The sequence below is a fragment of the Suncus etruscus genome, chromosome 2 (assembly GCF_024139225.1).
Source record: "Suncus etruscus isolate mSunEtr1 chromosome 2, mSunEtr1.pri.cur, whole genome shotgun sequence".
NCBI lineage: Eukaryota > Metazoa > Chordata > Mammalia > Eulipotyphla > Soricidae > Suncus > Suncus etruscus.
Window position 1 is genome coordinate 96,332,909 of NC_064849.1, and position 24,174 is coordinate 96,357,082.

The following is a 24,174-nucleotide window of genomic DNA, read 5'->3' on the forward strand; positions in this document are numbered from 1 at the left end:
TAGGTATTTGTTTACAAATTGATAAAGAACCATCTACATTAAAGCTTTCCCCCTTACTGTTTTAGTATTGCCTTTTTCTTCTTTTTGGTTTTTGGGCCACACCCGGCAGCGCTCAGGGGTTATTCCTGGCTCTGTGCTCAGAAATCACTGCTGGCAGGCACGGGGACCATATGGGGTTCCGGGATTCGAACCATCATTGGCCCTGGGTCGGCTGATTGCAAGGCAAATGCCCTACCACTGTGCTATCTCTCTGGCCCCTGATTTATTGCTTTTTATCTTGGAACCAATTAAGGATCACACACTACCTTTGGCCATCATGATCCTTTAGAATTAAAAATAGTCCTTGGCCTCATCCCTATTTTGTTATTCATTATATAAATATTTTTGATTGACCAAGCTATTGGTTTGAAGAATGTTATTGTTTTTTTTTCCTTTTGCATAGTTAGATTCAGATTTGATATTTTGGTTGGGAAAATTTTATAGAGTACTATTGTATACTCAGTGCAACAACATAAGGCAAATGTATTGGCAGTTTAAAATTTTGTGACAATTATTAACCCAAATCATGGTTATTAAAATTCTTTGTTGGAGTATAAAAGCATAATTTTAAGTAATGATAAATCTTTGGTAGTGTTGAATATATTAGGCCTTAGCTGTCAAAATTTTCTTGCAAATTATTGTTAGTGTTATTAGTTACAGTTATGAAATGGCTTAGGTGAAATAAAGTTAATTTAATTCTTGGCAATACTCTAGAATTTGTCTTCTTATTTTGCTAGATGGACTAACTTAAGGGTAGATGATTAGAAATAAGTCTGTGTGCCAAGTCCATGTGGCTCTTTGGAGGTCCAGTAGCTTATTCCCTAGTTTGCTGAGAGTCTGATTTTACCGTAAGGAAAATTAGTCTTGATCAAACTTAAGTTTTAGCCTCTGCAATGCTGTTAAGCATAAAGCTTGATTCTCTACAATTATTTGAATAGTTACTGTAATTATTTTTATTTATATAATATTTAATTTAGCCAATGAAAATATATTATGCTTCTGCTTTGTATAAAATCTTTTATACAAGTCTAGAAATCTTAATTTTCTGAAGGATGATGCAATAAATAATCATAATATAAAAGGTTTGTTCTTCAAAGAAATACATTCTTTAAAGAACTTTAATAAAGTGTAAGAGTATGTTTATTTTAACATAATAAGACTTATAAGACATGAAGTTTTTTCTTTTGCCATATATCAAGTTTGAAGCAATATGGAAATGAATAATGGATACTTTAATGTGATAGAAGAGAGAAGGAAGAAAATATAACTAATTAGTGATATAATCTAGTCATTATTGCTAACGCCTTAAGACAGAAGAGAGCAACAACTTTAAATGAGATTGGAGAATGTCTGCATTAAAATAAATAGATGACAAAGGTAAATTGTTTTGTAAGTTTATGTTGACTTTAGGGAAGCCACTTAATGGCTTATATTACTTGTTTATTTTAAAGGATGAAAGTTCTGAAAGCTTCCTTAAGCTTTGTTTTATAGTTTGTATTTATTAAAAACTAAAATAACTTATAGATGGAATAATATTTGGAGCAAGTTATTGACGTCAGAATTCAATGAAATCCCATTGGGAAATTTTAGATTGACTGCTATTACTTCTATGGCATAAGTGATCTGTTGGTTTATCTCCTAAATAATTTCTATTGTGGATGTCTTTTATGTTCTTTGATGCCTGATATAATTAGGAGGATAAGGACAGCATTAGGTTCTTTTCTGATGCTATGTACAAGATTTAACTATTGGCAGTTTTAGAACTTTTGTTTTTGGGTTGAACCTGACGGTGCTCAGTTGTTACTCCTGGTTCTGTACTCAGAGTTCACTCCTGGCAGGTTCGGTGGACCATATGGGTACTGGGGGTCAAACCCGGGTCAGCCACTTTACAAGGCAAGCACCCTACCTGCTGTACTATCACTCTGGCCCCAGTTTTAGAATTTATTTGAAAAAGTGCTATAGACACAGATCTTTAGGCTCAAAGGAGCCTTTATTGTATGCCTTCTAGTGCCATGGACTGTGAATTCTATGTTTGTCTTCACACTTAATGCTTAGTAACCCTATGAGAAAAATAATTTATTAGTGAAAAAAAAACTTGGAGAGTTCAAATAACTTACCCCAAATTAAATAGTGAATATCAGAACTATCATATAAACACTAGTTCTAAATGCAGGTCCTATATTGATACTTTTTTGGGTGACGATACAATGTGCAGCAATATTATTCCTGAGTCATTTATAATGTTCTTGGATTTAAGAACATTTTAAAAGCCCAATTATTTTTCTTTTCTCCTATTTGTTCTAACCTAGAATGTCTTATTCTTGGGCTGTAGCAGTGGACAATTTAAGAAGAAGTATACCCACTCTAAAGGGACTGTGAGTTTTATTGCTGCCTTAAAAAATACTTTCCCTGAAACAAAAATTCTGCTATGAGTTGACTAATCTAGATAAAGTTGCATGTGAGAATGACACTAAATTTGCTCACTGTTTTGGGCTAAACATCTCTCACCTGACTATACTTCTTTTCCTCATCACCTCTGCTTCTCTTTTATCCCCACTTACCTCTAATCACTTTTATATCTATGTGATTCTAGCATAATAGCAGCCATTCATATAAATTTGGCTGCCTTAGGCTCCTAATGTGCCTAGAATTTCTTATTTTCTAGAAGATATAACTATGAAATAGACTAAATGTGAATATTATTAGATCCTCTATTCCCTACTTTTACAAATGCTGACTTCAGAGAAAAAATGAAAAAGAATTGTATCACATAAAACACTCACAGATTTAAGAATCTTGAAGGAAAAATTGAAAGGGTTAGAAGAGGAGGTAAATTATCCTTATAGTGTTAGCATTTAAAAACTGATTGTCTTATTTTTGAAAGGTGGTATTTTTTAAGGTTTTATTTTAACTTTTTATTTGCTGGAGAAAAACAACCCATTTCTGACCAGTGGCACCATTATTTTAAGATTCAGTTGACAAAGTATAGACTTTTACATGTTTCCAACTTTGAATAGCTGCCAATTATTTTTATCCTTCTGTGCAGTTAACAATGTCAGTTTTGCATGTCAGGAAATCCAACAATGAACTATTCTAAGGAATACAATATTTTAATGAATTTATGAATACTGTAAGAAAGAACTTTAGTAGAAGCTATTGAAGAATTAGTTAACAAACAGATACCTCAGGGACCAATAGCCAACAGTGAAACTAAGAATGGTATTTTTCTTTTTGAATTCTGAAGTAATAATATAATGGTTAGATTTCATAAAAGCATGTTAAAATATTTATTGGAAGCTCCTATTTTGACATGTTAGTATTGTTAGAAAGGAACATATAGTTACAACAGGATTAATTTTTTAATTTGTACAGTATTAGGGTTAGCATAATGATTTGTCAGGTATATATAAATTAAGCCGGCTTACTTAGTTTTCATTATTTCTGAAAATACCTCATGTTTAATTGACTATGATCCATACACTCAGCAAATTCAGTTTTATATTCTCAATTCATAGGGCTTCCTACTATGAGATTTCAATTGATGATGGTCCATGGGAGAAACAGAAGAGTTCAGGGCTCAACTTGTGTACTGGAACAGGATCAAAGGCCTGGTGAGTAACTTGGGGTGGTGCTTATTAACTTTGTGAAGTGTTTTAAGTAATGTAATTTACTCGATAGCTTATATTGGCATATCAGTACGCAAGAGTTTACCTGGTACTATGCTGTTTGGCTCAGTTTCTGCTTCACTCATTGATTAGGTCTAGAGACCTTGGCTTTGAAGATTACAGCTGCAATCCGGATATAGTCATTATTATGCTCACTGAAATAGTTTTTAAAGAGAATAAGAATTATTTTATGCAACAGTGTGTTTTTCTTAAATGAAAACTATTTTTTGTGATACTAAAGATATGAAAACAAAGTGTAGTATCAAAACACATGCAAGAGGTTTGAACATTAAATATAACTCTGAGCATCATATGTTTTTTTTCCTTTCTTTAAATTTTTTTTATTTTTAATTAAACACCTTGATTACATACATGATTGTGTTTGGGTTTCAGTCATGTAAAGAACACCACCCATCACCAGAGCATCATATGTTTTACCTAGTCTCATCTCTGTAACATGCAGGTATCTCCCAGTTTCTGCTGGCGCCTGCCCTCTCTCATGAATACAAGCACATTCTAAAATGACTTACTTGGGGCCACAGAGATAGCACAGCAGGGGGGCATTTGCCTTGCATGTGGCCAACCTGGGAGGGACCGGTTTGATTCCAAGCACCCCATATAGTCCTCCAGCCTACTGGTGGGATTTCTGAGTACAGAGCCAGGAGTGACCCCTGAGCACCACTGGGTGTGGCCCCAAAACCAATCAATAAATTTTAAAATAACTTCGCCAACAGAAAGTTTGTAGCACTTTAAAGTTGACACTTTAAAACTGAGTGTGTTGTCTTTGATTTTCTTCCTAAGTTCCCTGCATTACTTAGTACTCATTGTTAAGCTTGATTTCATCCTCTAGAGTACAAACTGTTTCTCCTCAAATCTCTTATATCGGAGTCTTTTTCTCCCTTCTACACATACCATTTCAAATCCTGACTATTGTATTTTTAAAGTTCTAGCTCCCATTTAGTTTCTACTGCTATTTCATTGGTCAGGACTTCATCTCTTTTTTGAATTTTATTTGTACCTCATAAATAAACTTAATTTATTCTTCAGGCTATTGTTTATGCTATTGTGGTGTTTCTAAAATGTAGATAATGTGTAAAATGTAAAATAAATATGTAAACTTTATCTAAAATATAAATAAATATATTCCTTTGCTTTAAAACTTTTTGTTTTTGGGGTGTTTTTGTTTTTATTCAGCCTCACCCATTTGATGCTCAGGGGTTATTCCTGACTAAGCACTCAGAAATTGCCCCTGGCTTGGGGGACCATATGGGACACCGGGGGATCGAACCGAGGTCCTTCCTTGGCTAGTGCTTGCAAGGCAGACACCTTACCTCTAGCGCTACCTCACCGGCCCTGCTTTAAAACTTTTTAACATGTAAAATAGTTATATTTTAAAAAATTTAGAAATGTGAGGAAGAGACACACATATTGAAGAAGAAAAATGGGCTTTTCCAGCTGGGGAAAGGAACTCCTTTGTTCTTAAAAAATATTATTGAGCAGGGCCGGGAAGGTGGCGCTAGAGGTAAGGTGTCTGCCTTACAAGCTCTAGTGTGGGACGGACCACGGTTCGATCCCCCGGCGTCCCATATGGTCTCCCCAAGCCAGGGGCAATTTCTGAGCTCATAGCCAGGAGTAACCCCTGAGCGTTACAGGGTGTGGCCCAAAAACCAAAAAAAAAAAAAAAAATTATTGAGGGGCCAGAGAGATAGCATGGAGGTAGGGCATTTGCCTTGCATGCAAAGGATGGTGGTTTGAATCCTGGCATCCCATATGGTCCCCAGACCCTGCCAGGAGCAATTTCTGAGCACAGAGCCAGGAGTAACACCTGAGTGCTGCCAGGTGTGATCCAAAAACCAAAACTAACCAAAAAAACAAAAAATATTTTTGACTACATCTGTATTCAGATTATCACATTGCTATATAATTACTCTGAATAGGACCTGAGAACCCTTTCCTTGCCAATCAGTATAGGGGACACTGTGGGCTATTTATAATTCTCAGCACAAGGCATGTTCTCTGTGGGCTTTTTGTTTTTGCTGAATACAACTTATCCCTACTTTGAATGCCTGCTTTGAAGTCCATTTTTTTCCCCAATGGTTAAAAAATTCAGTTTTAAATGCCATTATTTTTAGAAAATCTGTACTAGAACCTTGTAATTCTTTATTCCCTTTATTGTCTTTCCCTCGTACTTTTTACTCATAGCAATTTTGGTACTTGCACAATATTATCTAAGAAATTAATTGAGGCCCAGTTAGTTTGGACAACTTCAGGAATTTGGGGTGATAACCATAGATTTCTTGTTTAATTTATTTTTGTAGTATATTACATAATATATGTTCCCTCATTTAAAAATAACTACATGTTTATAAAAACAGCTAAAATAGCTTTATCAATGTATTTTTAAGTTTGGGTATTTTTTTTGTTTGTTTGTTTTTTTGGGCCACACCCGTTTGATGCTCAGGGATTACTCCTGGCTAAGGACTCAGAAATTGCCCCTGACTTGGGGGGACCATATGGGACGCCGGGGAATTGAACCGCGGTCACAATCTTTCCTTGCAAGGCAGACACCTTACCTCTAGCGCCACCTCGCCGGCCCCAAGTTTGGGTATCTTAAAATGGAGTTTTATTTCCTATATTTTATATTTCCATTACTTACAAAAACTTTGTTGTGAAAAATCTTAAGTATTACAATATAAGAGTAGACTAATAAGTTCCCATTAGTCAGTTTCAAAATTTATCTGCTCATGCCTAATCTTTTTTCTTTAATAGCTAATTTTTGGGAGTGGGCTACACTCAGCAGTACTCAGAACTTAATCCTGGCTCTGCACTCAGGAATCATTCTTGTTGGGCTCTGGGGAAACATATGGGTGTTGTGGATCAAACCCAGATTGGCCACATGCAAGATAAATGCTGTACTCCTGTACTATCTCTATGACCCCTTTGTGGAAATATTTGTTTGTTTGTTTGGGGACCATATTTGATGCCGCACATCAAATCCAGGAGGGCTGTGTGCAAGGCAAGCATCCTACTCATCCTACTGAATTGCTGCTCTGGCCCCAGTAGCACTTTTTTAAAATTCCTTTTTCCTCCTTTTTTTTATTGCAATTCATAACCTATAGTATTTCCTCTATATCCCTACTATTTCCCTCTATATAGTATTAATTTCAAATAATTTTAAACCTCATATAAGTTCATTCATAAGCTACTTCTCATCTTTTAAAAATATTTTATTTAGTTAATAGTAGCTTGTAAGATTTTATATGTTTTATGTTTTAGAGCTACAGTGTTATCATACATTGCCTACCACCAAAGTACCAGTATCCCTCTCTGTCACAGTTCACTGGTTTGACTCGTCCACTTGCTGTGACCCTCTCCCCACCCCTTAGCGATCTCAGTCGTGTGTTCATTGCCTGAGGATTTATTTTACTGGACATTGTTCCATTGCTTTACTCCTTGACATAACAAAAAAGCAGAGAGAGAATCAGATATTTTTCCCCTGTCTGACTTTTCTCCCCTTCTGACTTATTTCTGACTTCATCAATCTGTCCAATTTCATTTTATTTTGTACATTGGAAGGCAAGATCTTCTCTTTTTTTAATAGATGGAGTACTGTTTCATTGTGAATATGTCACATTTTTTTTTTTTTTTTGGTTTTTGGGCCACACCCGGTAACGCTCAGGGGTTACTCCTGGCTATGTGCTCAGAAGTTGCTCCTGGCTTGGGGTACCATATGGGACACCGGGGGATCGAACTGCGGTCCGTCCAAGGCTAGCACAGGCAAGGCAGGCACCTTACCTTTAGCGCCACCGCCCGGCCCCAATATGTCACATTTTTATCCACTCATCTTTCCACTCATATTGTTTCCATATATATAGGCTATTGTGAATAACACTGCAATGAATATAGATGTACTTGAATTATTGTTTTTGTGTTCTTTTTTACCTAGGGGTAGAATTGCTGAATCATACCATAGACCTGTATTTTAAATTTTCTAAGAAATTTCTTGCTATTTTATATAGAGGATGAACAAATTTACATTTCTGCCAATAGTGAATGAGAGTTTCTTTTGCTTTATATTCTTGCCACCATTTGTCCCTATTGAAGTTATTGCCACTGGTGTGAGGTGATAGCTCAGTGAATTTCCCTGATAATAAGAATTTCAGATAAAAAAAAATCCTCATTAGGCAAATAAATGATCTTTTTTGGGGAAAAAAGAAAAAGTACCATTTAGAATGATTGGCTAATAGTCATTTTCCCAGTTCTTTTGAAAATAAACAGTTTTTTAAAAATAAAGTTTATCATTTGGAAGCTATAATGTTATTTTATAAACATCTTTTTAGTGTATTGAAAACATTATAATAACTTTAATATAATGACACATTTTATTTTCACTTTTAAAAACTTGTTGTGGGGATCACATCTAGTAATGCTTAGAGGGACCAGTAAAGCCACATCCAGTGTAGTTCTGAGAATATCGATTGCCAGAGATCTTAACCCAGGGCCTGTTGAACCATATTCCTAGCGTTTTCATAACATTTCTTCTGTTCATGCTTGTGTTTCCAACTAAAAACTGAATTAAGAAATAGTTTCCCAGATCTGTTTTGTTTTTTCCTAGTAATTTTATCCCTAAAAATGCTGTAGTATATTGCTAAAAAGAATACTGGACTAGGATTGAAGCAATTTAGCTAAAACATAAACTACCATTGTATTCCTGTTCTACAATATGTGTGAAATGGAATAAAATAATATTGCTTGTCTTCTGAATTCTCTGATTTAGTAAGTTTAGTGATGTAATTCTTATTCAAACTCCTGCCCAAACTATTAGTATTCCCATTTTATAAAGGAAAAAAATTGAGTTTTGGCAAGTATAAATAGATTACTGTCACATATAACTAGTGTTATATACATGCATATGCACATGTAAGCATTGGTATACTTGATTACAAAACTAATGCCTTTTTATAGGCAGCCTTTAAATGGAGAATGGAAAGCCAGAGAGACTGTAGCAGTGGTTAAGGCACTTGCTTTGCATATTGCTGACCTTGGTGATCCCTGTATCACTTAATGATCCTCTAGCTACCTCGAGTATTGATCCTTCAGCACAGAGCCAAGTGTAAGCCCTGTGTACCACTGAGGAATCTATATGAAAGGTCACATATTTCAAAGATAAAGATGAATTGAAGAATTTCCAAAATAAAACTGCTAATTTCATTTAATGGTACTGATACTAATTTGCTTAAGTTAATGGATCTTGACATCAGCTTTGGGGGGTATATTTATAACTTTGGTATAGTTTTCAATCTTTCAGTAATGAGAAAAGTATAAAGAACACAGAAGTTATATGTTGATGTTACATTTGACTAAGTATGGTTTAGTTTAGAACTTCAGACATCCCTGTACATTAATAATTTTATTTTATTACACTTTCTTAGTGTGTTCTTTGTCCACATTATCTTATTTAAAAATCTCAAATTTCAGAGTAGACAGTTTTATTTTCATTATTAGAGTATAAAAAAATAATCTCCAAAGTAACTGACTTGCTCCAAGCCAAGGTGGGATGTAAATTCTGAATTTGAGCTAGATTGTAAAACACCTAAAGAATCACTGGAGAGAAAAGAATGGGATAGTATATTTTTTTCAGTCTTTGAATTTTTGTAATACAGATAAGCTTATTTTCCTCTGTTACCTGAGTCTTTTCTTTGAATGTGAAATGTAGCTGCTAAATCCTCAATTTTGTGTCTTAACAAATTTGAAATTTTTGTTCTTGTAAAGTCTGAGCAGGTGTTCCTAATTGGAAGGTGGCTTTCCTCCAAGTGGTGATTCTGGGAGTTGGGCTGCTTCCATATGTGATTCTAGTCTGTCATCTTTTAAACATGGCTTCTAAAGTTGTTGTGTTCATTAATTATACCAGAGGAGGAGGAAAGGCATGGAGGGCCACCTAGGGGAAGAGAGAGAGGGAAAGGGAGAGGGAGAGAGGCGGGGAGCGAGAGGGAAGGACTGGGAAAGGAGAGGAGAGAGAGAGGCCTGGAGAGAGAGGGGGGGAAGAGAGAGAGAAGGAGGGGAGAGATAGGGAGGGTAGAGGGAAAGGTTAGAGAGAGAGGGAGGGAGAGAGAAAGAGAGAGAGTCAGATATTGAACCTTGGGCCTCATATCTGGTAAGTTATTCCTTTAATTAGAATGAGAGTATTCCTTGGCTAAGATGGATGGACGAATCAGCAATAATGGTGTGCCCAAAGAACAAATGAAAAACTGTCCCATATTGGCATTTTAAAAATTCTTATCTAGTGTTTTAGTATATGTAGGGGTTTTATGCACTGCAAGTGTCTCTTTGAATTGTGTTACTATCGTATTCATTTTGCCAGTGTGAAATATGATTTGCAAATACACACAGGAAAATACTGTAAAATAAGATCATCCATGCTTTCTTAGTTAATAAAACTGTTTCAGCCTTCTTTCTCCATGATTCTATCTTAGCAAAGATGTTCTTAGAATGCTTTACTAGGTGACGAGGATAACATTCCATTTGTTTTTCAGTTTGCTTCTTTTCAGTAGAAGTTAGATCTAATGTCAAATGGGAATTGTTACAATGGTCAAGGTTGTAAACCTAAGAAAAAAAGTCACACGTGCCTGGAAGTGGGAGTGAGAGTGGGGAATGATGGAGTATGGGAGCACTAGTGATAGGAGTTTTCTGATGGTGAGCTTAGGTGTTGAAATTTTATATGCCTAAAACCCCACTATCAACAACTTTGTAAACCATGATTCTTTAACAAAATAAAATAATATTTTTAAAATAAAAGTCAATGCTTGCTAAAAGTTTATTTGGCATATAATCAGAATCATGAATCAGAATGTGAACCCCTTTTGAAGTTAGAATGATTAGACTGAGAGCCAGATTACACCCAAGAACATTGATTTTAATTTAACACTAATTTAGAAGAAAATTAATTTGTATTGGTTAGTGATATTACTAATAAATCATAATTCTAGGATATTAGAATAAGTTATGTAAGCTTTTGTACTCTTGAGTGAAAGCTTAACTATAATGAGTCACTAAAATCTTTTGTCTGCATATTATTTTATTCAATAGAACTATATTAAAAAAATCCCAAATTCAACTACAAACATTCTGTTTACCACAATTGTTTCAATAAAATAAAATAAATGGCAATACTCCCCCCCAAATCAGATCTCTAATATAGATCACTTTTTATGTGACTTTTAGATTTAAAAGAGATTTCTCCTAAATAGTATCTTCCAATAATGTAGGTAGTTAGAGGAATTAGACTGTAGTCCAATATCCCTTTAATCAGATGTTTTCATTCAATGTCAAGTTACTGCATTAGCTATGTGTTTGAAGTCATAGTGTGTAACTAATAAAAATGAGATAGGTGTGAATCTCATTCTAAACAATAAGAAAATTGGGCTACAAAATGCTTTTCTGTATACCACATCACAAGGATGAGCAAAGGTACAGAAAGAATGAAGCTTATGGGGTCAAAGAGATAGCATAGCGGTAAGAGCATTTATTTGCCTTGCATGCAGCTGATCAGGACGGTGGTTCGAATCTCGGCATCCTAAATGGTCCTCCGTGCCTGCCAGGAGTGATTTCTGAGCACAGAGACAGGAGTGATCTAAACCCTCCCCGAAAGAAAGAAAGAAAGAAAGAAAGAAAGAAAGAAAGAAAGAAAGAAAGAAAGAAAGAAAGAAAGAAAGAAAGAAAGAAAGAAAGAAAGAAAGAAAGAGAGAGAGAGAGAGAGAGAGAGAGAGAGAGAGAGAGAGAGAGAGAGAGAGAGAGAAGGAAGGAAGGAAGAGAAAGAAAGAGATAAAGAAAGAGGGAAAGAAAGAGAGAAAGAAAGAAAGAAAGAAAGAAAGAAAGAAAGAAAGAAAGAAAGAAAGAAAGAAAGAAAGAAAGAAAGAAAGAAAGAAAGAAGAAAGAAAGCTTAGAGTAGTTGAAAGTGACATTGAAAGAAAGAAAGAAAGAAAGAAAGAGAGAGAGAGAGAGAGAAGGAAGGAAGGAAGGAAGGAAGAGAAAGAAAGAGATAAAGAAAGAGGGAAAGAAAGAGAGAAAGAGAGAAAGAAAGAAAGAAAGAAAGAAAGAAAGAAAGAAAGAAAGAAAGAAAGAAAGAAAGAAGAAAGAAAGAAAGCTTAGAGTAGTTGAAAGTGACATTGAAAGACAGAAAATGGTGAAAAATAGGATATAACAAGGACCAGATTTTAAATAGTCTATGGACTTTGTAAAGGATCCTAAATTTTCTAACATTTATTTAAAGAGCATGTGTCACATCATTGACATAGTTAATCATAATAAATTTGTTTCCAGGTGAGTGGGAAAGAAATTATTAAAAAGGAGAAAAGAAAGAAAGAAAAGGAGGATGTGGGGGAAAATAGAATACAGCAACAAGTAAATTTGTTAAATTATTGTTTCTCTAATGAGATCATTAAGTTATTGTCAGAAAGTTTGGTAAACTTCTGTTGCCAGTTGACCATTCTGTTACTTCATTTGTTTCTGAACATTTGGTGACTTCAGATAAGAGATTGGTGTCTAAATTGTTGTGTTCCTACAGGGATGACAATATTAAACAAAAATGGAATTGTTAAATGGTCCAGGAATTCCAAGCACTATTGCTATAACTGCAGCTTTTGTGGAGACAATTATGGCTTCCAGGGCTTCTGAAAATACAAGAAGGTGGGATATAGGGGAGATGGCTATACTCACTCCCCCCCCCATCCCCCCAAAAAAAGTCCAGGTGATATAAGCCCAAATACCAGCATACCTGGAGTTTTGGTCAGATTGGTCTGTAGAGAACTGTAGTAGAGTGGTGAAGCAGGATCATTGGCGAAGTGGTGATTGTAGCTGAATGGTGCAGCAGTCATCGCTTTGGCAGGGCAGGGACTTGGCCTCCCTCTCCCTCTGAGATTGCCAGCTTTCAGCTATGTGGCAAGTGTACCCATAATTTTTCACTACTTGGTTTATATCCTTTTCGAGAATAGTGAGTCTGTGGAGCTGGTTGAATGCAGAAATGGTGACTGCATTTGTATATTGATCCTAAATCTTTAATGTAAAAAGTTTGTTTATATATATATGTATATATATATGTGTGTGTGTGTGTATGTATATATATATATATATATATATATATATATATATATATATATATGCACTTTTAAGAGACTATACACATTCTTAAGAATGTGAAAGTTTGGGCCCGGAGAGATAGCACAGCGGTGTTTGTCTTGCAAGCAGCCGATCCAGGACCTAAGGTGGTTGATTCGAATCCCAGAGTCCCATATGGTCCCCGTGCCTGCCAGGAGTAACCCCTGAGCACCGCCGGGTGTGGCCCAAAAACCAAAAAAAAAAAAGAGAATGTGAAAGTTTTAGGATGAAAATATGTGAAATATCTCATATTTCTTTTCTCAGAAAAATTAAGAGCCACTGAATTAGATTTATAGTTATATAGCATCTTACATTATTCCTTTTCATTGCGATTGTCTGTTGATCCCATGTGAGAAATTATGAAGGGACCAGAAACATAGTACTGCAATTAAGGTGCTTGCCGTGTAAACAGCCAACTTGCATTTTATTCCCTAGCACCACATATGATCCTCTGAGCACCAAAAGGAACGATCCCTGGGTGTGAGCTAAGAGTAACCCATGAGCACTGTTGGCTATGGCCCAACACCCACTTACTTCCTCAGAAAAAGAAAAAAAGAGAAAAAATAGGAGCAGATTCTAATTGCCTGGGAGAATTTTTAAGCAGTAAAGGGAAAAGCTCTCTATCTTTAACTACAGACTGTACTACAGAACTACTAAAACTTGTTTGTGTTTAAGTGTTTAAGGCAAGGCATCATACTGATAAGATTTCTCACAGCTGGCAAAATAACTCAGGGTTAAGACACCTGCCTTACATGTCAGTTTGGGTTCAGTTCATGATACTATATTCTGAGAGGGACACAGGGTACCCCAGCAGTGGAGTACGGGGTGTGGAATGAGGGATGGCCTTCTGAACAGCACAGCATCCAGGGATTCTAGTGTTTGAACCACTGTCCTGGCTCATAATTGCAGGAAGTGGTCATTGGTTATGCTGAGCACCACTTGGGAGGTCCTTCCATTTTCAAAAAAGAAGATAAGAAGGAAACTCAGAAGTTAAAGAACTACTTCAGGGGTCCTCAAACCTTTTAAACAGGGGGCCAGTTCACTGTCCCTCAGACCATTGGAGAGTCTGACTATAGTAAAAACAAAACTTATGAACGAATTCTTATGCACACTGCATATATCTTATTTTGCAATGAAGAAACAAAACAGATACAAATACAATATGTGGCCCGCGGGCCATAGTTTGAGGACCACTGAACTACTTAATACATTTTAAAAATTAAGTTAAATAGTACTAAAGGGTATAAGATGAGCAGGGGAGATTCTGAATGGTACTCAAAAGGCCTGGAGGGGTGCCCTCCTGCTGATATTTCTTCCAGCTGGGCAGTGGCTCAGTTGTCAGCAGGGCTTCTGCTCAGGCCCTGGAGTGCTGGAAATTATCTAGGCTACCTGAGGATTGTTCTAGAGCCATACCCTGAGGGTCAGAGGAACAGATCACATGTCCTAGGGACTGGACTGGGGTTAGCCACATGCAAGGCAGGCATCTGAACTCTTGTACTCTCTGGGCCCTCCTTGTACATTCTTGTGGTTGTGGGGTTTTTTTTGTTTGTTTTTTTGTTTTGTTTTGTTTTTGGGTACACCTGGTAGCGGTCAGGGGTTACTCCTGGCTCTACGCTTAGAAATCACTCCTGGCGGCCCGGAGAGATGGCACAGCGGCGTTTGCCTTGCAAGCAGCCGATCCAGGACCAAAGGTGGTTGGTTCGAATCCCGGTGTCCCATATGGTCCCCCAGTGCCTGCCAGGAGCTATTTCTGAGCAAACAGCCAGGAGTAACCCCTGAGCACTGCCGGGTGTGGCCCAAAAACCAAAAAAAAAAAAAAAAAAAAAAAGAAATCACTCCTGGCAGGCTTGGGTGACTATATGGGATGTCGGGATTCAAACCACCATCCTTCTGCATGCAAGGCAAATGCCTTACTTCCAAGCTATCTATCCAGCCCCCCTTAAACATTTCATTTTATCTTTGTTTGTTTTTGGGAGGGGGTCACACCCTGCAGCGCTCAGGGGTTCCTCCTGGCTCTATGCACAGAAATTGCTCCTGGCAGGCTCGGGGGACCATATGGGATGCCAGAATTCGAACCACAGTCCTTTTGCATGCAAGGCAAATGCTTACCTCCATGCTATCTCTCTGGCCCTTCTTTGTACATTCTTTATATGTGTACATGTTGTAAGGTAAAGGACTGGGTGGAAACATGCTCAATCAGAATTTTAGTAGTGCAGTATTGTAGTCCAATTGCAGCTTCTCCAAGGCCATCAATTTATAGACTACTACTTGTTTTCCCAACTCATGCTAATTCACTATTTGCCTTTCAATTCTTTAAAACCTAAGAAAATTTGTTTCAATTTAAATTTCTTGTGAGTAAATTTGAACATTTTAAAAAGCTGAGGACTTGAGTGGGTCTACTTAATAGACTGTGAGTGCATGTGGCAGTCTTGGGTTCTTTCCCCAGCAGTGTTTAGTCTCCTCGCATTCCCAGTAGTGCCCCTTGAACAGAGCTAGGGGTAGTGTCCAAGGGAGTGTGACTAGATATAGCCCCAAAGACCACCCCATTCCACTAGACAAACTATTTGTCTAGGCTCTTTGCTAACTTTATTATTTGTTTAGCAGTCACACTCGGGAGTGTTTGGGGACTCTTAGCTGCATGGTCTCAGAGCTTGTTGCTCCCATCAGTGCTTGGAGTTGCAGCTGGGAGTCATACAGTACCATACTTAAAACAGGCTTCTATATGCAAAGCATGTGTGCTCAGCCTTTTGGCCATCTCCTTGGCCCACCTACTGTTCTAACCTAGGGACATGGTTACTGTCTTTTAGTGTTTTATTCTCTGAAAACTTTCCAAGTTACTTATATACTGTGTAGATTATTTCATTTTTGATATGTTTTTAGAAGTAAACGTAATTAATGTGTTTTGTTTCTAGGTCATTTAATATCAACAGGGTTGCCACTCAGGCTGTGGAAAATGTCTTAAATATTGGTGAGTACAAACATATTACTATAAATAAGTACAATGTGCTATATAGTAGCACATTATAGTAATATAATAGTTATATAATATATGATAATATAATATATATAACATAATATAGACTATTTTACTATCTTATAGTAGCATATATTATTTTTGTAGCTATATAAAATACTTCATTTAATGATTTTTCTTTTTTTTAATAGCAAAAAGACAAGGAAATTTAAATGTTCCATTAAACAGAGAATTGGTAGAGAAAGGTCAGTATCAAATGATCCTAATTTCTATTTCTTTGAAATTGTGTGTCAAGTTTTTAGATGTCACTGTGTTTCTATCTTGGGACCATGCTTGGGGTGTTCTAAGGGCTTTGTCTTGTCTCTGTCATTAGGGATGACTCAGCTTGGTTCAGGGGACCATATGGGTTGCCAGGGATTCAATCTGGGATGGGCGCATGCAAGGCAATGGTATTACCCACTAGACCATCTCTCCAGCCCTTACTATGCTACTGTACAGTGTATTTGTCTAATCAGCATAGTATTTTTTTAAGTGAGGAAATGTCTTACAACAGTTTTTAGAAATTTATTTTTACACTTCTTCAAAATGTATCTTTCCATAATTGCCTTCTACCTAAGTATCAGTATAGTCCACTGGGGTATCAAACCAGGGGAGCCACTTCTATCTTAGTGTTTGGAATTGCTCCCAATAGTGTGTGGGTGTCTTGTGATGTCAGAATTGAATCTAGGGCTGTGCATAAGCCTTTGAGCTATTTACCTCCCCAAAAATTAAATTCTTAAAGTGAAAAATCACATTTATTTGTGTAAAGTTTTAGTATGCTAGATCCTCTCATCTACCAGAATCCTTGTTATATATACAAAGACCTCAAACTAAAGCTTTTATTGTTCGGTCTGTGTAATTTAAACTAAGATTCAGGGTATAAATTAGTTTTTCAAAATATGAAATTAGGGCTTGGGAGATAACCCAGAGGACTGAGTGCATTTTTCACACACCAGGATCTCCTCAGGTTCATCCCTAGCACCACAGTATCTGGCAGCCTCAAAGTACCACACCAGGAATAGCCAACCCCTGAGCACTGCCAGATGTGGCCTAAAAATCAAAATAAAACAAAAATTAACCCTGTGTGTGTATAAATTTGTTTTAGTTGCATCTACTTCCTAAGATAAGGATTTTTTATATCATATTATTTTTAACAATACATAAGTTATTTTCCTAGGCCAGTTCATTTATATGTTTTGGTTTTCTATGTAAAATTTTCTTTATTATTTCAAAACAGGACTAAATCTCTGAAGTTCCTTTTTTTTCTCTCTTTCAACTGGAGATGTAAAAGAATATTTTGACTGTGGATTATGTTCTAACGCTAGCATTGAATTTAATGACATTTTATTAGGTATATAAATTTAAAGGGTATGTCTGAATCTGATTTTTTTATTTTAATGAAGCAAGATAGTTTTATTGAATGAATTTTTCTTAGAGAGATGTAGTAGATAATGATGTGTTTAAAAGAGAATATGGGCTTCTCAAGTAGGAAAAAAAGAGACAAGATACATGTTCAAGCATGGGCTTGAAAGACAAGCCTTTTTTTTTTTTTAAAGAAACATAATACTTTACTGAATGAAAGTTTTACATAGTTGATTATTTTTAGAAGTAATAATGAAAAGTATTGTCACTATTTCAGATATCTCTGGAAGGTACTCCCTTCAAGCTAGCACAGTTTGTGTTTTCAGAGGCAAGGTTTTGTTTCTAAGAGTGGACTAATTTTTTTTACTTAAAAAAGATTTTTTGTTGTTTTATTGGGGGAGACATACCCAGCAGTGTTCAGAACTTAAACCATTCTTACTCCTGTCTGCTCAGAGAGCACTCCTAGTGGGGCTTAGGGAACCATAGAGGATGCCAGGGATTGAACCCAGGTTGACCCTTTATCAGGCAACTGCCATACTCACTGTATTATTGTTCTGCCCCTGAATTAGATTTTATTTTGTTTTGTTCTGTCTTTTGGGTCATACTTGGTGATACTAAGAGGTTACTCCTGGCTCTGTGCTCAGAAATTGGCCCTGGCAGGCTCAGGGGACTGGAATGGAAACATCTTCGGTCCTGGGTCAGCTGTGTGTAAGGCAAACACCCTACCACTGTGCTATTTCTCCGGACTCCTCAATTAGATTTTTAATAAAAAGTCAAATGATTCAAATGGCGTTCTGGTGTAAAGATCATCTTCTAAAGTCTTCACCTTAGTATTCAACTAAATGTCGAGTTTGATTTCTTTATATCCTCATCTGTAGCCATTTTGTGCTTTGCATGTCAATTTCCATAGAGAGAAACTTTCTCTGAAGAGTTTTAAAGGTAACTTTGGCTAATGACAGTTTTATTAGAGAAATACTATTGCTTGTCATTATTTGAATACTATATTTTACGTCAAGAATGTTAACAGGACAGGGCAAAAAAAGAACGTTAACTGATTACTGTATTTAAGAACTCTTTGACATGTTTTGGAAAAAAAAAAAACTGGCCCAGAGTGGAGAATATAAACTTAAATTTAAATTGAACTTAAATTTCATTTTTGAATACCATGATTGAATCCTCTATTTCTGTTTAATTATTATATTGTCCTTTTTTCTCTTTTTCTCTGAATATACCTATTTCTACAATATTGTGGGCTATGTCAAGTTGAGTGGGCAGGCATGGCAACTGATTTTGGTAATTTTTTTTAATGGAACGTGTAAGTCCCAAAATCCGGCTATCCCAACAGACTCATGAGAGTTGGAGAGAACATCCAGATCTTATTTGCACTTTACAAAAGTGATCATCTTTTACTGAATGTGTGATTTTTTTTCTCTTCTTCATAGTCACAAATGAATATAATGAATCACTGCTCTACAGTCCAGAAGAACCAAAAATACTTTTCAGTATTCGAGAACCAATATCAAATAGAGTTTTCTCTAGCAGTCGCCAGCGTTGTTACACCTCAAAGTAAGATCGCTATGTCTGATTTTTTTTTTCTCTTGTAATCATAAAGCACACCAGGATTTGGTCACTGGCACCACATGGTCTCCCTAGTCTTGATGAATAGACTCGTAGCTGGCAAGGCCTCAGAAAATCACTACAATGTTGAATCAATACAACAACAAAAGCACACATGCTATTAAAATGGAATTACATTTCATTAAATTCACTCTTTCAAGTAGAATCTAGCAAGATTAGATTTTGTGGATCTAATGAGGTATCATGCTAATCTGAGGAAAAATAATGTTTTCTTTTCAACTTAGTGCTCCATTTTAGAGAAACTAAAATTTAAGTAAATAGGAGGAACATATTTATTTGGTTTGGGCTGCACCTGGTGGTTTTCAGTCTATAAGGCTTGGTGTTTGGGGCTGTTCCTGGTAGGACAGGGGACCATACACTACTGGGAATTAAACGCAGGCTTCCCAAACGTAAAGTATGGGGACCAGGGTAATAGCACAGTGGGAAGATTACTTGCATGCATCATTTGACCTGGGTTTAATCTCCAGCATCCTGTATGGAGCACTCCTGAGCACCAGCAGGAGTGATTTCTGAGTACAGAGCCAGGAGTAACCCTTGAGCATTTACAGGTGTGCACCCTCCAAAACAAACCTAAACAGCAAAGTATGGGCTTCAGCCCCTGAATATCTCACTCATCCAGGAGCATGGTTATTAAATTGGAGGATGTGAATTTGTCTGTGTTTCTGAATGTATTTAGACACAATAAGATCAAATTATTTTAAAAGAAACTAATTGTAAAGCAACTTTATTTTGTGATTAATTTATTTTCTCCAAAATTGAACACCTTCCCCTATCTCTTGAATTTTTTGAGAGGGGATAGATAAACAAATGATTAGTTTTTAATTGCATAAAGGTTGCTCACCTTTCTAAACTAGCAAGAAAACCTCTTGTACTTATGGAAAGTCAACTAGCCAAAAATCAGTTTTATTCCATTTTTCTGCAGCTTGATAGTATATAGATTTTCTCTTTGGAAAATTTCCAAGAAAGACATAAAAAAAGAAAAAAAATCATCACTTTAAAATCACCTTGCTCATTGAGAAGGAATTTTCAAATTTTGTAACCTGTCACTTAACTATATAAATCTATTTTTAGAAGTTTTTTCATAGTCTTTATATTTTCTAAATATAGTATCATGTCATCTGCAAAAGAGATCTTCCTTTCCTATGTGGATACCCTTGATATCTTTTATTTGTGTTATTTATTTATTTACTTACTTTTTTGGTTCTTGGTGATGTTCAGGGATTACACTTGGTCTGTGTTCAAGAATTACTCCTAGTAAGCTTAGGGGATCATATGGGATACCAGGAATCAAACTGTGTGTGGCTGTGTTCAAGGCAAATGCCCTACCCTGTATTATTGCATCCGCCCCATATCTTTTTCTTGCCTAATTGCTGTGACAAGTACTTCTAGTACTAAATTGAATAGAAGTACTGAGATTAGGCAACTTTATCTTTTGCCAGATCTTAGGGGAATGGCTTTTAAGTTTTTCCCCATTGAGTAGGTTTGCTTGTGGTAAATGGATTTGACTACCTTGAGGAAAGTCCTCACTTTGTATCTTGAGCAGTTCTTGGTGTGGCCCCAAAACCAATCAATAATCAAGTTTAAGTCTAAGAGTAAGGGCCAAGGATATGGATCATAGGGGTTAACCTGTGACTAGTATATGTGAATTATGTGAGTATATGAAAAACTCTTGACCATCACTGAGTATAGTCCTGGTGTTCCCTAACACTGCATCACTGTCTGAGTCAACTATTGCCTGAAGTGGTCCCCATCCCTAGGACACACATCCACAAGACAACATGGGTAGGGGGAAGCTTGTGGGTACCATAAGCCCTGCATTTTTTTTTTTTGATGAATGGTAAACTCCTGACCAAAAGAATTGAAATTTTTGATAATTTACCCATATATTTACTAGTCATCAATTTTTTACTACCAAAGAACTTGATTTTTAAAGTAGTTTAAATAAAATAAAATAAAGTAGTTTAAATAAAAGTATTAAAGTAACTATTATTTTAGGTGGATAAAGCAACTTGTATTTAATGAGATGTTTGTACCTACTTAGGGTTTCTGTTCGTTCTCGGTGTTGGGATGCCTGTATGGTTGTGGATGGAGGAACTTCTTTTGAATTCAATGATGGAGCGATAGCCTCAATGATGATCAATAAAGAAGATGAGCTTCGAACTGTGCTTCTAGAACAGTGAATGATTTCCTTAGATGACATTTTGGAAAAAATGGAAAAATACTTTTATTTTAGAAACATTAATTCATAAGCTATTGGTCGGCATTGGATTCAGATAACCAAGAAAATAAGATTTGCTTTATTCTTCTGTGGATATTAATGAAAAAATATGTTCACGGTATGAGAAGAATGAAGAAAATTGATTAGAATTGATACCAGTGAAATTTTTATATTGTTTACAATTGGTATGTAAGAGTGCTAGTATATTTTTTAACAGAAAGGTAGGCCAAAATAAAGGATTACATATTTTGGATTTGAAATTTAGCTATATAAGTTTTTTTTTCTTTCCTCCTAACTTGGTGAATTTACTCACACCAAACATCTATCATTAATTAATAACTATTTTTATAGCACTTAATCCAGTTTTTTAAGAATTTTGATGATGGAGAATTTTGGTAATTCTTAACATTGACCTAACTGAAGTAGTAGGTACATGTGTTCTTTTTATACATGCTAAGAATTTTCTAATTTAGAAAATAATAATATTGTTGGCTATTGATTTAGGACCCAGCTAGTTATTTTTGAAATTATTTATGGATATTTTCATTAAATTGATTTTCAGTTAATTTTGACAGTGTTAGATGAAATAACATTTGGACAAATTCATAAAAATCATAATGCTATTACAAAATGTATTAATTTTCTGGTAGCTATTTCAGAAACATAATTTTCAAAAAAATTTGATTTTAACATGAATTCAAAGACAAGGATGAACCAATTATACATTATTTTAGGAGTTTACTTTGAAAAATATTTTCATTCAGTGTTATAAATATTGTAAAAATGAATTGTTCCAGTAAATGTGCAAAAGTTAGTTTTGAAATTGCCTTATGAGTTCATCTTTAAAGTCATATATTAGCTTTTACAGGTAAAATTTTAATGTTTTTATTTTTTCCCTATTAGGAGAGTTTATTTTTGGAGGAAATTATTGAAATCTTGACTTGTAATTAATTATAGAATTTCCAAATAACCACCATATTGCACTGTGAGAGTTGATAGTTGGTATTCTCATGTGCTGTACTCTCAAAGTTGCACCTGCCTTTTTTTACTTGCTTTAAAAAATTTATTCAGTCATTGAAATATTTATTGAATGCCCATTCCTGTGTCAGGTGCTGGGAATCTGTTGATGAACGAAACTATCCTGATAGAACTTCAGTTCAGTGAACTCAAAAGTAAATTCTGTGACAATGTGTCAACATTTAACATATTCTTGTCAGATATTTTATGTTACTGTCTGTACAGTATTAATCCAATTTTAATGTAAATCCAGAACAGGATTATGCCTTTCTTTGTTAAAAACATTTTTGTAAACATTCACAGTAAAGGATTTATGTGTGTACAATTAAAATGAGTGCTTTCCCAGAGCTGGATCTAGTTTCTGGTTTGATTTACAGATACTGTGCTTAAGATATCACAAAGTATAGAAACTCCTTTTGATGAAAGCCTAAAACTTCCTTGACATAAAACAAAACAAAACCACACACACACAAATACCCCCCCCCACACACACACACAACCAGTTCCATCTTAATGTCAAGAAACTCTGCCCACACACACACAGTTCCATCTTAATGTCAAGGAATTCTGCCCAAATGGTACCATAAATCTGTGAATAGATCACATATTGAAAGGTAATCTGCTTTGTAAAATTGATCATAATCCATACTTGAAAGGTTTTTAAAAATATCTAAATGTTTGCTTCAATTGTAACATAACTTCGGATATTTTTCTATGGTGGGAATTTATATGTAAGATATCACAGGAGGCAAAGAACTAGCCATAGCATGAGTGTTTTTATAAATGAGTTAACCTTTCAGTGACAACTGTATGTGAATAAAATTAAACCACTGTTTTGTCTATTTGTACTTTGCTTTCTTAACCCTAATGGAAGTCATTGTTTGAAAACTATTTTTCTCATGTATTTCAAAGCTCTTTTTTCTCCTACATCTCAGTTGTTATTCTGTGCCCTTTTGATTTCATTTATGTCAAGTATTCTCTGAGGAAATTGGGTGTTGGGTCTGGATTGACTAGACCTATATGGCATGTTAGGCGAGTTTGCGTTTTGCAGGTTCAGCGGGAAGGGGCGGGGCATTCCCAGACCAGGTTCCTGCCTGTTCCCTCGTTTCCACACTCAGTGTCCCCAGAGCCGCCTGGGCTGAGGCAGAGAGATGGCGACTCCTGACCCCCGCGCGCTTACCCCAGGCCTTCCCGGGCAAGTGTGGTGCCCCTGTGGTCGCTGGTCCCCTTACTCAGAGTTTCCCAGGGCTGCCTAGGCTGAGGCGGAGAGATGGCGACGACGAATACTTAGAAATAGCATAGCTAGAAAAAAATTGCCCTCTTATTAAAATTTTCTTCTTGAAAGTTAACATTCGGGCCAGAGAGATAGCACAGCAGCCTTTGCAAGCAGCCGATCCAGGACCAAAGGCGGTTGGTTCGAATCCCGGTGTCCCATATGGTCCCCCGTGCCTGCCAGGAGCTATTTCTGAGCAGACAGCCAGGAGTAACCCCTGAGCAACACCAGGTGTGGCCCAAAAACCAAAGAAAAAAAAAGTTAACATTCTTTACTTATGGCTGTGTGTGTGTGTTAGGGGGTATAAAGTATGGTTAGTTAAATAAGACAATTCTTTCAAAGACTGAAAGTTCTTTGAAAGAGATTATTTCCTCAATTATTTTTAGCACTTTCTTTGGGCAGAGGTTGAATGATTTGCTAGTTTGCACACAAAATTATTTCTTTTGGATAATTTTTTTCTTTTTAAATAATATCTTTTTAAGCACCATGATTACAAACATGTTTATAGTTGGGTTTCAGTTATATAAAAAAAAAAATGAACACCCCTGTTCTCCCAGACTAACTCTTGGGATCCGGTTTGAATTAGAGGGCTTCTTTAAAGTCCTCTTGAGAGTGGATACATGGGTGGCAAAATATGAAGAAAATATGAGAGCACACACAAATGTATGTGGAGAACAGAGTTCTAACTTTAATTTTCCATCTAGGAGTTTTATAACGAGTGACTGCTAGTCACAGGTATTAGAAGAATGTTTACAATTACAAAGAGCTTAATAAAACAATGGATCAACCAAGCTAT

The 24,174-nt window shown here is 36.0% G+C and overlaps 1 protein-coding gene across 2 annotated transcripts in view; it reads left to right on the plus strand.

The window, feature by feature from the left end:
• NADK2 (NAD kinase 2, mitochondrial) overlaps window positions 1-21,113 on the plus strand; it is a 48,018-nt gene extending 26,905 nt beyond the window's left edge. The window contains exons 8-13 of one of the 2 annotated variants that reach the window (XM_049768565.1): window positions 2,349-2,414; window positions 3,555-3,650; window positions 15,770-15,825; window positions 16,023-16,076; window positions 18,675-18,798; window positions 20,912-21,113. In XM_049768565.1, coding sequence (XP_049624522.1) covers window positions 2,349-2,414; window positions 3,555-3,650; window positions 15,770-15,825; window positions 16,023-16,076; window positions 18,675-18,798; window positions 20,912-21,050 — 535 coding nt within the window. In that variant the 3' untranslated portion in view covers window positions 21,051-21,113. The remainder of the gene's footprint in view (window positions 1-2,348; window positions 2,415-3,554; window positions 3,651-15,769; window positions 15,826-16,022; window positions 16,077-18,674; window positions 18,799-20,911) is intronic. The other variant, XM_049768566.1, reaches the window with a different exon arrangement.
• The last annotated feature ends 3,061 nt before the right edge of the window (window positions 21,114-24,174 follow it).